We start from the raw sequence: 13,559 nt of genomic DNA on the forward strand, positions 1-13,559 counted from the left end.
CCCCCATTTATTACCACTTTAACTTAACCAATAGTCAGTTGTCAATATTAGCTGTTATCCGTATGAATGGTAGTAAAACCTAATTATTCCAGTGCTTCCATGCTTCCTTGCAAATTTATTGCTAGAAATATTTCTGTTCAAAAGAATGCTGTTATGTGTCTTGTTTGATAATTGTAGATCTTGTTTGATATAGAAATTTTAAATACTTAACTAGGGATTACAAAGGCATGCATTTCTGAAAAGGTGCTTTATTCTCGTGTGAACAACTTAATTATGCTGAGAGAAGAAAATTGGCAGATGCATTATGTTGTTGCATGACTTGTATACATGTGTGTGGAACAGCTAAAAGATAATCCTATGCATGATTTCATAGTACTTAAATTTTTTAATGCATGAACCTAGCAAGAAAATGTTCTGTGCAAAAGACAGGATCTGATTTTTTCACTTAAGTCTTAACTGCTGTGTTTTTATTTGATGGTCCAAGTAATTCAGTATGGTGCTTGGAAGTTCATGGTCATTTACTGTGCTGAAACACTAAAATCAAGGAGTTAATTCTAATATCTAAACCAAGCAAATCTATACAGACTTTGCTCATCTTCACTTGAAGTAGAAGAAAGTTCCTAAACATTGGCTTTGAGTGAAAATTCCTTTTGTTATTCATTGTACATAATTTTTATAGAAGTATTTTGGAAATTATCCCCATTTTGTTCACCACTATTTTCTGGGTGTGTATGTATTCTTTTAATAGTTGATTGCAGAGCATCTAAAATACTTAAAATACATATTTTTTAAGCGGTATCTCAATAAAAAGGCCAGTGGATCTATTAGCAAATAACACTTGTTTGTTTCCATCACTATTTTAGTAATGATCAAAAATCTAAAAGCTATGTGAATGTTTTTTCTTAGGCTCTTGCAGTTTGGCCTCAGGTTGTATTTACTAGTCCTTCCACATGAAGAATAATAGATATGCTATCAGTTCACCTTATTTCCCTTGCTATCCCAAGCCCTCACTTCATCCTATATCCAGAAGGGTGCTTGAATTGTTAGTGTCAGCTGATGTGCACTAGATGCTTAGGGCTGCTATGTAGATTTAATCTTTTAGTTTTAGAATGAGCATCTTTGGAAGTTAAAAGTTGGTGCGTTTCCTGTGTATGCCATGAAAATTTTCTTCATGGAGATGAAATGTGCTAATTGGAAACTGTAGGTTTGAAGGGATGCATAATAGTGTCAAGATGGTATTAGGTTGTCCTTGAGATATGGCAAAATAAAGCAGTGTTAGCATTAGCAATGACAAAAGAAAATACCTGATATTTAAGCCTGGAGTGGGTGGGAATGTAAGGGTTGTTGTCTGGTTTAGGAAACAGCCTCTGTAAGCACCTGTTTCGTTCTAGTCTCCTGAGGAACTTACCATAATTAATGCAATTAATTCAGTTTTCACTTGTTAGCTCTTAAATGTAGACTACTGAAATAGACTGCCTTCTGAAGTTGGCAGTGACATTATTTGCCTTGGCTATACCTGTATTCCTCTCAATGTGAAACAAGAATGAATAATGAAATCTTTATTGTAATGGAGATCTGACTGCCTTCACTGCTGTCTGTTCTTCATGTGTAACTTGTGGCTCGATTTCAGGTAGTCAGCTTGGTTGGTCAATTTAAGACTGCAGTTCTTAAGACATGTATGTTCTTCATTTTAGGTACAGATAATAATCTGTAATTACATTTTGGAAGATATGTATGGGGAGCTATGAGAGTTAGCATGAAAGAGAAAGGAATGTATTGTTAGTTCATTATTTAAGAATTAGGAAATAGCTATGATCTTTGTGGATTGGAATCCCTCCCAACGTGTAGAAGATACAGTAAGTTGTGGTAGTGTTTTGGTAGCTGACACTTTTGTGAAATGCATTTCAGACTCTAGTCCCTGAAGGATGTTGGAAATGTAGCAGGAAAGAGGTTATAAAGCAGTTAGCTTGTTTGATCTTTTGGTTTAAGTATGAAGTGTATGCCTTGCCCATTTATATTGAAGATATTGACTCTGATAATTTGATCACAAATAAAGTGAGCTTGTTTATGGTACTGGTTCTAGATGTTACTTAAGAACCTGAAATGAAACTATTTCTGATTTTATATGATAGGTAAAATCTATACATAAGCAGTATAAATAAGTCCAGTTTGGGAATGTGCATTCAATTTACTCTTTGAGGTATCGCATGCTTTCTTAATTGTGCTGTTCAAAATGTAGGTGCTTTTTAAGTAGTAGGTGAGAAAATGCGTGCATGTGGAAAAGGCTTTTTGTAAGATACTTTGAGTGTGAGAGATTGGTTTTTTTACCTCCAGTCTTGGGAATAAAAAGTCGAATTGCTTATTCCTAAAGACTGCCGTAGTAAGAGGTCAGTTGCTTTTGTGTTCATTTTCCCACATCAATTGAACAGATGGTTATTTTTTGAATGAAGTAGGCCTTGTATATGTGCTTGACTACAGTGGTGCTCTATAAGATTGTATATATAATATGCTTCACTTTGGAAAAATTTACTTGCATCTCTTCTTAGGGAAATTTGTTAATTTGTTCAGTTTCGATATAGGTTATTCTTCTCATAAAAACTACACTGCTGCTTCAATTCAGTGATCACAGGATGGAGAGCAAGGAGATAAAGTTACAAAGTGTTTGATTGTGTGGAACTGTGGGAGCATGGTGTTTCCAAATGTGTCAGTTAAAGTTCCAAGCCTTGTCATGCTATCATCTATTCTTTGTGTATGTTTTGTGTTAATTGCTCTTTGTAGCATTCTGTTCAAGTAAAAAGTAAATTAAAATCTATATAGAACTGTATTTCTGACTTCATATATATATGTTTATGGCTATCTTGCTTGTCATTGACTGTACTATAGACTATTGAGTTTATAAAATTGCTGATAAAACCTGCCAACAGTTTTCTAAGTCACCATAGCTTCATAAATACCTAATATAAATTCAGCTGGACTTTAGATGGAATGAACTGTAAGAATACATGTAATCAGTAATCATAGGTACATCACTTCTCTTTGGAACAAACCTCTAAAGACAACTAGTTGTAAATTTAATAGTAGCAGACAGGTCTGTAACCCTTTATCAAAGCTGTTTCCATATTTTTAATAGATACTTTTGAACTGTCCTCCTTGTACAGTGGAGTAGGCTTTCCTGCAAATATGTACTAAATCATACTCTTCCATTTAAAGTACTAGGAATTGGTCCAGAAAATTAATAGTAGAACCTGCATCTCTGTTTTATTCCCGAGTAGGAATGGGGGGAGGAGAAGTTAACCTTTTCAGATTTAAATGTCGTCTTGAAAAAGTGGCATTGAGCATCCAGGAAGTTACCATGCCATACTTCATGTCCTTCCTGTTCTCACACTGCTTATTTTCTGGTAACTTAAGTATTTACTGGTCTGTATGTGAGTCTTCTGATTATTTTTGGAAAAAACGCAGTTCAGCATCTTAATGTTCCTTGTGAAGCTTCTTGCTTTTCTGGATGTGTCATGATGCTTAGGACTTACAGATTTGCAGGCTGTGATTTCTAAATGCTTCAGAAATCTAGTTGTCTTTCCAGAAACATGTTGTCAAATCTTAATCTGTCCTTGGCTTTATGAATTGAAAATGATAAAGCAGTCCACTTTTCACCTGAGGAGCTTTTGTTCAGACCTTTAAAATGCCATTTTAGTAAATCTGTCTCTATAATATTCTCCTTTTTTCCTGTTTTGTTTAGCGTGTATGCATGTAAGGTGTGAGTAGTCTTATTCTATTAAAGAAATCAAAATGCTGATGAGAAGTTAAGACTCAAGTTGTGAGGAAGGAGTCTTCCATATCAGTATCCTTCAGTCAGCTTTGCAAATCAAAACACTAGGAAGTTTCAATTATAAGTAAGACAAACTAGTGTAAGTGAAGTCCTTGCTGTCTGGTAACTATTCAGTACCCTCTCTGATGTGAATTCCAATACTGATCCAACAACATCCACTTTACAAAACTACCTACAAAGTTGATCATTGATATAAGCAATTCTTGTAGAACTGTTGAGGGTATATTAACAGTACACCACACTCCTCATAGATTCTAATTCTATTAAGGGTATATTTATTATCTGTACACTAAACTGATAGATTTTTCTCCAGAGATATTCTGTTGCTGTCTGTGGAAGCACTGTGTCAGGGTGATACAATGAAAATCTTAGCACTGCTGCATATGCCATAGCTGTTTTCAGAAGCTTAGTTGTGTGCTTTTGGTCAATAAACATAGTAAATGCAATGAACAATTGCAGAGGACTGCTTGACAGTAAGGAGAATCTTATCTTCAAAATTAGATGCTCTTTCTGAATGAGCACATTAATCTGCATTTTAATAGAACGTGTTCCCTGAATCTGGCAGAATGCTGAAAAGACCAATGTTAATGTTTGGACCTTGAGATAGTGAGGAGAAAATTCCATTTTTACTCTGGTGTCTGACAGTTGTCTGAGATGATGTGTCATGTTGCAGTGCTACTATCCTTTCCTAAAATTCTCACTACCTGTGAAGATGGTTTTAGAGTGCCACAGAATAGTAGGTGAAAAGAATATGAACTCCCCCAGGAGACATCCCATTGTGTTGGGTTTTTAGATTCTCATTTCTTTGTGGTCTTATCTGTGTGTTGTACAAATGTCAGGAACATTGCTGGTATGTGTTTTGGAGCTTTTATTTATTATTTTTAAGGGAGAAGCTATGTTGTTTGTTGCCAAGCTGTCTAGCAACAGTAGCAGTTCTGGTGCTGGATATCAAGATGCGTTAAAAGTGTATCTATTTTAAAATCTTATGCTGAGAATTTGATTTTAAAAAGGCAAAAAAAAAGTTTGAGAAGACCTACTGTTCACAATTCTTTGAGAAATCTAAGTATGTTTGATTAACAGATCATTTAAAGTGAAAATGTTCAACTTTTGCACCAAGCATTACTACATGAAGATGACTGGCCTATCACATACAGCTCAGCAAGTAATAATGATGACTTAATAGTAAATACGATTAAATAGCTCTTGAATTAAATTGTTTAAATTACTTCAGGGATGGTAGGTAGATAAGTTGAATGAAACTCTTATTTCCTTTCAGGGAACAAGCCTTACTTTAATATCAATGTTACTAATAATACTGTGTGAAACTTAGTTGCCGAATTAAATATATGTAAATTTGGTAGCATCCTATTCTGTTATGCTCTCAATCTGTTATAATAATGAAAAATTGTTCTTAAGTTCTCTTTTAAAAAAAAATCTTTCAGTTGATACTCCTTCAAGCACAGGTGAAGCTTTTTAAACAGCTCTCAAACTTATTTTTTTAAGGTACTAATATCCTTTATCTTGTTAAGAAATGAAAAATAAACTTACAAGGTTTTTTAATGCATCTACTTGAGGTCTTAACAGATGTTTTTTTACTGATGCATTTCTGTTTGCTTTCTTAACAGTGGGCTCTTAGTAGGACCTAATAAAATTGTATTAACTTAAGAACAATAGCTGAAACACATTTGAGTGAAATAACTGAATTTACTTTTGTATATAGTTTAGAATATTTTCTAACTCTTGTTTTAAATGGAAATAAGCTGTAAATAATTGGGCAGATGTTGGGATTGTTTTTGTTTGGTTGGTTTTTTAAGTAGTTGGTATTACATTTTCACTGCTGCTTGATTTTGTGTTTGTAGAGCCAGAATGAAGACTGGGGAGGTTTGTCTGAGGATATCTTATGATTAAGAGCAATCTAAGGCATTAGCCTGTTTGACCCCCATCTAAATGATTGGTAACTACCAAGTTTACCATTTTGGTGGCATGGATTAAATGGGTGCTATGCAAAGACTGCTGCACGTGTAATTAAGTCCTTGCAAGGGTAAACACAAAATGGGTGATGGGCTTAACTTTCTGCAACACTTGCATGATGGTCTTTGAAGAGTGCTTTGAGTGTTCCTTTTTATTTTCCTTTTTTGTACTAACCGCATCAACCTGAAGTGTCTGACTTCTACTGGCTTTCTTTGGTGTTGATAATTAAGTGGGATAATGCAAGTTAGAGAAATGGATACCAAAACTAATAACTAAACAGATGTTTGGCTTTGTTTACTTACAATCAACCCATGTAAACATGTATTTACTGGAAAATGAGCTGTTTACACCTGCTGTGCAAAGAAAATGGGCCCTAAAAAGACTGGGTGCTGCTGCAATTGACTGTATATCAAGTGCCGGATGCTGCATGACAGAACAAAGCTTATTTGCATATATAGTGCATTGCAACATATTTTTGTCCAAAGCATAAGTGGAATACATTGTGGCAGTCCTACTAATAAAGGTAAGATTTTATTTTACGTAAGACAAGTTTAAAATGCACATGAAAATGATTTGCTGGAGAAAACTTTAGTCCACTGCTTACTTGATATCATGATATCAAAGTAGTTCAGTAAATAAATTGGCTTTTGTAATGTGGAACTGCAGTAATAGATCTAATTTCATATGTAGCTTTATAAATATCAGGATTTAGTTTCCAGACAAAAGAAAATTATTATAATAGACAAATATTTTGTAACATGTTCAAAATCAAATTCATTGTTGGTGTATGGGCTTTTTTACCATTTGAAAGTTACCTAGTATATGGTACAGCTGTTGATCTGTGTTGGAGTGGGGAGTAGCTAATAGCCTGCTTGTGTATTGGACCTGTAGAATTAGGGCAGCCAACAAGTAATTTGTTCAAAATAAATTTTTTTATATTAGTTTGGACATATTCTAAAACAAGAATAAGAAAACCTAAATGCTCAAGCTTGATTTTTCCCACAGTTTTTTCCCCATGTTTATTGCTTTTTCTCTCCTCTTCATCATAAGTTCATGTACGAAGAGTATAATTCTTATGGTGAGGTTGGTATTAATACTGTGATTATAAAAGTTTCCTTGTGATTAAAACTTTAAAAGTATTTATATTGTTTGGGACCGATGCTAAGCATAGAGCTTTTACTTAGGAGTCTTAATCTTTTTTGTTGTCTTAGATGGCTACGAAGACCAATTCTGGAACATGTAAGCTCAGGCTTAGAGAATTCTGTGTGACTCTGGTTTACTTGTCTACAGTATGTCCCTGATGAATTCTATGTATGGGCACAGTTTTAGTTGAAGAAATGTGCTTTGTCCCCATGAATTTAAACACAGTGGCATTTTCACATGCTCATGGGGTGCTTATTCCTGGCCTGTACCCTTCCTTGGAAGGAGTGAAGGAGTAGTTGCTGTATACAGAACTTAATTTACATGATTGTCATGATTCCACAGAATATGGAGACAAGGGGATGGCATCTGCTGGGGTGACTGGAGAGGGACAGATAGATGGTTGCACATAGGAGATGGGGATATCCTGCAGGAAGGAACTGCAGATTGTATATTGGAATGAAGATGATCTGTGGTAAAGAAAGATCTCCTGAGGTAAAGAAGGTTATCTTTGGGCAAGGGGAGGAGTTTGACTTGTACAGCTTCTGTGCTTGGATTAACCTGATATTTAACTTAGAGGTTATACAGCTTCAAATTACTTAATCTGTGTTACTCTATCAAGCATAAAAAAGCACTAAATGAGTAGAATTTGGTTTTTTTGAGGGCTGTTTCAGAGAGATTTGCTTGTAAACTAGGGTGTTGAGTTCTACAGGTGCTGTATGGCAGGTGTAATAAGCCACATATTCAGTAGTCTATTCCATACAGAATTTGGTTAAATTTAAGGTAAGCCTTGTATAATGTTGAAAAACCGAAGTGGTATACAACTAGACAGGGTGAAATCTTTTTATTGTACACTCAAGTTCTACTGAATAAATGTATGCTTTGTATCAAGAGTTTACAGGTGGTGAAGTCATGGTCTTGAGTCAGAGTTCAGTTTCCTCATCACCTAAAACCATGCTGACAGTGACTCTTGTTGAGGACAGATCCATTCCTGCTGCTACCTTTGTGGTGGCACTTCTGTTGATCCACTTGCCCTGTGATTATGTGGCTCCTAGCTTGTTAGGTAAAATCTGAGAGGGGAGCATGAGGGACGTGCCAGGAGGAGGAAAGCAGTGGCATTGAAAAGGGAAGTAAAAGGCAGCTGCTTTTGGTGGCAGCCAGGACTTTTGCTAACGCTAATAGTGTAACTTAAATTTTGTTTTTTTAACAACTCCTAGTGTATCTAAGTGTTAAAAAGCCAGTGTTCCCCATGTATCTTGGCTTGATTCATGTCTGCTGTGAACACCCAAGTCAGCTAGCATAGTTAGGCAAGTTCTAATTTACCTGTCTTTATGCTGCACCCCTGCTGTTGGCCTGAGTCATAGGAGTGTGGCAGGGAGCTTCAGCAGCAGTATTGGCTGACAGAGTTTTCAGCTGTCCTTTCCCTGCCTCTTTCCTTTGTGCCAGAGAAAATATTCGTATGACCATTCTAGAACTGGAGTTCAGATGCATTTAAACAGATCCAATTTAAATTGCTCATCTTTAAAAACATAGTCAGCAGCTTTTCTTTTCCGTGTTTACAACTTGGCCCTGCAAACATTCGTCCAAACAACTATAAGAAGGCAAAATCCTGCAGAAACAGGAAGGAAGAAGAATGCTTAAATGCCATTGCCATGGAAGCTGAATGATATTGGATGTGACATGGCTTCTTACAGCAGTATATTCTGGTCATCCCTTCAGAGATACAGCCCTGCAGTTTAAGAAACAGTTCCTTAAGCAAAGTGAAATAGGTAATGCAAACCTGTAGCTGCAGTGCTGGAAGAAAATGGAAGAAAACACTAATGAATCCTTATGTGTGTAGTTTGGCAAACTGCCAAACATACAGACACTGTGGGATTATGTGATAGAGAACTCGGTGATTTGTAATAATCTTGGCTCTAGCTTCACAATACAAAAGTGTTCAGCGGTAGTATTTGCTTATAGCATTTGTGTTTTTGTGGTGGGGAAGTGGACCCTACAGTGGATGCTTAGAACCATCTTACCCTTAAAGATTAGACTGTCAATTCTTCATAGCTCACTGCTTAACAACTGATTGGCAGGTATAAAGCACTGCCTCATGGAGCGATTATCACCTCTGATCCAGCGGATCAGAATAGCAACTAAGAAGCAGAAAGCACCCACTATTATCTGGTTACAGTACATGAAGTTTCCACTGATATTTTAAAGTCTGCTTTTGACAGGGAGGGAGGCAGGCCACTGCTGATCTTGTGTCATATCCTTCTGCTCTTGTCTGTTGAGGTGATGTTTTAGACCTGAAGTGTGTGCAAATGCTAGGATGTTTTGCTGAACAATGCTTGCATGACGACTGTTGCTGTTTCAGACTCTAGTTGAGTATTGTGTTGACTAATTTGCACCAATCTTGAAGATTTCTTTTTTTATCCTCTCTGTATAGGACGCTGCAGACAAGGTCTTGACTTGTAGTTGGCATTGATGTAGGATTGTTCTTTGGTTTTGAACAGCGTCATAGTTAATATTTGTCTTTGAATGTGTTCAAGACCTCATGGGTGTTTCTAGGCTCTGTGAGAAAACCCTTTGCTCTCCTTTGAAAGTAAAGTAGAATTTTCCCAATAACTGTGTAATTGGAGTTTCTGAATAGTTAGCTAACCAAAGATTGAGAAACAGATACTCTACTATTTTGAAATCCCTGAAAAGGCAAGTGAACAGCAGCAATCTCCTAAAGCAACCTGTGGTAGGTTGACCCTGGCTGGGAGCTGGATAGGGGAGAGAAAACATAACAAAAGGCTTGTGGGTCAAGATAAGGACAGTTTAATAAAGTGAAAGCACAGGTCATGCACATGAAAGCAAAGGAAAACAAATGATGTTATTCTCTACTTCCCATCAGCAGATGATGTCTAGCTATTTTCTGGTAAGCAGGGCTTCAGTACATGTAGTGGTTGCTCTGGAAGATGAAAATGCCCCCCTTCCGTCTCCCTTTACTTAGCTTTTATAGCTGAGCTGATGTCATATGGTATGCAATATCTGTTTGGTTGGTTTAGGTCAGCTGTCCTGGCTATGTCCCTTCCCAAGATCTTGCCCAGCCCCAGCCTGCCGTTGAGGGGGGTGAAAATGTTGGAGAGACAGCCTTGATGCTGTGCCAGTGCTGCTCAGCAGTAGCCAAAACACTGGCGTGTTATCAACACCTTTCTGGCTACTAATGCAGAGCACAGCACTACGAGGGCTGCTATGGGGAGAATTAACTGCATCTCAGCCAGACCCTATACCCAGCCTTTCATTGGAAATACTTCCTAATAAAGATTTGGAAGTAGGGTGTAAAAGTAATTCCTTCTGAAGCATTGCTAAATAAGAGCTTGTTAAATGTTAATATCTTCCTGCTGTAAGAACTTCATGTTTCTAAACAAACTCTCATTCCTTCTCTTTTCCCCATAGCCTTTTTCTGTATAATTGTTCCCAAACTGCCGTGTGCTCCATGGTCCTGCCTCTTGTCTGTTGTAGCTTAGGGTTTGTTTAGATGCTGGGCAAAAAAAAGCCAAGTGTTTATCAAAAGGTAGCAGTTGTAATTTTTGTCTGCAGTTTAACATGGCTTGCCTTCATAGGTTTTGTGCTGGTTTTGATGGGAAAGAAGTTAAAACAAAAAGGTAAGCAAACTTTCCCTGAAAAAGAAGGTGTGCCAAGTATTCATGAAGTCTATGTCACTGCTGTGTGATGTCAGTAAATGGCAGCACTGCAGAACACTGAACTTGAGTCAGTTTGGTGTAGGCATAAATCATTTCTTGTTTCTCTCTTGCCTGAGGAAAGAGACTGTTTTCTTGTCCACTACAGACATGAAATAGCTTAAGTTGGAGCAAGAAAATTTTAAAGTAGATGTTACGCAAATTTTCTAGTGGTGATGATAATGAAGCATTGAAGTAGATAGCCTGGGGGGGGCATTAAAAAGTTTCCATCACTGGATGCCTTTAACAGATGAAATATCTCTCAGGAATGTTACAGGTATGCTGTTTGGGGAACTGGATTAAATGAAGTCCCTTGTAACTTTAGTTTGATTATGACTTTTAATTAGGTTGGGTCGTGACAGAGTTGACTGAGAAAAATGTCAGTTGGGTTGGGCTAGCTAAATAGTTCTGTTGACTCAAATCAGCTCTACCATTTTTCTAATTTACAAATCTGATGACACAGGCTGACAATTTAAGAGTATTATTAGCTTTTTAAAATGAGTTGTAAACACAGATGTCAGTTTGAGAAAGATGGATTCTAAAACATTGTGGAATTGCAGTGTGCAGCTTGTATTGTACAGCTATTACTGCTTTGGCAAAACTAGGATCTAAGATCTATGTGTTAAAGTCAGATAAACAATCTACATGCAAATTTTTAAATAAGTAATGATTTTTCAGAGGTAGTATTTCATGTTAGTTTGCCATTGTATTGTGCTGTAAGGATACCATTGCCTCTTTCCCTAGCTGCTCTGTCAACTCATTTATAAACTCATTAGATCCAGGTAGCTAGCTATCTTAAGGACATGCTTCACAGGCTCAAGTGTTGTCTGAGGTCTGCAGAGTCCCACAGAAGGAAGGCAAGGTAGTCTAGATACTGATTGTGGAAGTTGATATCTGTCCTCTCCCCCAAATTGTCTTTTCTGGTATTCAGACCAGCAGGCTAACTGCTCTGGAGACAATGTTGCAGGGAATGCAGTGAAAAATTTAACAAATCATAGTTGGAGCTTTGAGATACTGTAGTTCTGTGATGACAAATAATTTGTCAAAACTTTATTTTCCTTTCTGTTGTTTGTCAGGCTGCTCACAGTGCCAGACCCTCTGTATGTGATGGTCTTGGATGTCCTCAGTGAGGTACAGAGGTTTCAGTGAAACTGCAGTGTTTCCCATCTCACAATATTGCTGTTATCTCTTCATATCTCAGCTACTGTTGTGTTCCATTTAATCTTTTAGATTTACCTCTGCAATGTCAGTTTATTGCTAGTCTAGTTGCAGGGGGTGTTTACATGTTCTGTAAGCTAAAAAGCTGCCAGGAGCAAAATAACCGCTTTCTTCCTATTGTTATCTGGCAATCTATCTTGCTTTATCAGTAGATAATAAATTTCTGTCAAGATGAGACACTAATCCCATAACAGTAATTTGAGTCAATCATCTGATTTTGTGTACCAGGATTTTCACATCACAGACAGTTAATTCCTCAAGTTATAAACCATTGAAAATATGAACAAGGTGGGGAATACCCTGGGAGTGTGTGGGAGAGTAGAAGTTTGGAAAGTACTGACAGGTAACAAGTGGATAAAAATGAAATTAACACTTCCATGTCCTTGCTTGTTGATACCAGTTTTGTAAAAGGGAACATGGTCAGCGCTTCCAGGCCAAAGAGTGTGCAAAAGAATGTGGGCAGCCTGGGATAATCTTTGAACACAGCAACAGTCAATGGTAATTGACCTCATAAGAGTGCTAGAAAATGAGCTGCTCTCACTCTCCTTTCCATCCAGAGAGCCGTTCTAAAATTGAGAAATCTGTTATGAGATTTGACAGGCATTTCAGTGAAGACACCAACTTTGATGGCTCCAGGTTTCCAAGGGTGAAACACTGGAAGACATGACTTTGTTTTTCAAGATGAAGGAGAATCAGTCACATGTGTACATACATGTCCAGGTAAAAACTGAGAATACAGAACTGTAAAACTTGGGCATTTGAGATTGTAACAAAATATGCCTGTTTTTCAGTTGTCTTCATGAATCTGTATCATGCCAGCAGTGTTAAGTAAAGCAGAAGTTTTCCATAAGTACTCCTCTGGGAATTTTTTGTCTGTGGAGGCTCCAGAAGTTCTAGAGTTAGTATTTTCTTTTTAGTCAAAGCTTCTACTCCTTGGGGTTAGTATGTATACCACCATCATGCAATTCCTTTTCCAGTTAGAAATATGCCTCAGCATTTTTTTTAATGTAGGCTGGCATTTGAGTTAAGCAGTAAGAGAGATTTTAAGAGTTAAAATTCACATTTGTAATTCTCTATTGTATACCAAATTCTTTTGAATTCTACCAAAAATCACAGCAGACTTCATACAACTTATTTGCACCTGCCACTGAGCTATAGCTGCTATTAGTTTGATAACTACTGGATTTGTAGTTGGCTTGTTCAGAATAATTTTTACTACAGAATAACATTCAGAGTACTGGTAGTGAAAAGCAGTATAATCCTGTAAAGCTTCTAGGATATTTTTGTTGTGCTTTTTTGTAATTGGAGATTAGAATTTAAAAATGTACAAGCTTGAATGTGTGAATAAACTGAGATGGCACAGAGGAAATTGTTAGGTTTAGAAGTCTCAGTTCTGTTGTAGGATTTTTGGGGGTAGGATACTAAAATAGATTGAAGGTTTTAATTGGTACATCACAAAAGATGGTAACCAATATGCAGAGAGTTGTGTTTTGTGCGTGGGTTTTTTGTTTTGGGTTTTTTTGCCCCCTCCCAGAAGATGTGGAACGGGCATATATGAGGCTGATACTCCTGAATTGGTATTACTCCATTAAAAATGTCCACATCTGTCTTCATGGCACTGATTTTAATACAAAAAACTGAGTATTGCTTGCTTTCTAACTCATCTTTCAATGGCTTGTATACTAACGTTCATG

General features: G+C 36.9%; 1 protein-coding gene across 13 annotated transcripts in view; it reads left to right on the forward strand.

Moving 5' to 3' along the window:
• The window catches only part of AP1S2 (adaptor related protein complex 1 subunit sigma 2), a 31,964-nt gene that overhangs the window by 11,940 nt on the left and 6,465 nt on the right, over nucleotides 1-13,559 (forward strand). For 3 of the 13 annotated variants that reach the window (XM_069770317.1, XM_069770319.1, XM_069770320.1), the window contains exons 4-6: nucleotides 5,686-5,780; nucleotides 6,161-6,320; nucleotides 6,848-6,880. The exons of 4 other annotated variants lie outside the window; for them this stretch is intronic. In XM_069770317.1, coding sequence (XP_069626418.1) covers nucleotides 5,686-5,730 — 45 coding nt within the window. In that variant the 3' untranslated portion in view covers nucleotides 5,731-5,780; nucleotides 6,161-6,320; nucleotides 6,848-6,880. Of the gene's footprint in view, nucleotides 1-2,568; nucleotides 5,637-5,685; nucleotides 5,781-6,160; nucleotides 6,321-6,847; nucleotides 6,881-13,559 lie in introns of those variants that run through there. 6 more of the 13 variants (XM_069770321.1, XM_069770323.1, XM_069770316.1 and 3 more) reach the window with 3 other exon arrangements.

The sequence above is a fragment of the Haliaeetus albicilla genome, chromosome 25 (assembly GCF_947461875.1).
Source record: "Haliaeetus albicilla chromosome 25, bHalAlb1.1, whole genome shotgun sequence".
In the NCBI taxonomy this organism is placed as follows: Eukaryota; Metazoa; Chordata; class Aves; order Accipitriformes; family Accipitridae; genus Haliaeetus; species Haliaeetus albicilla.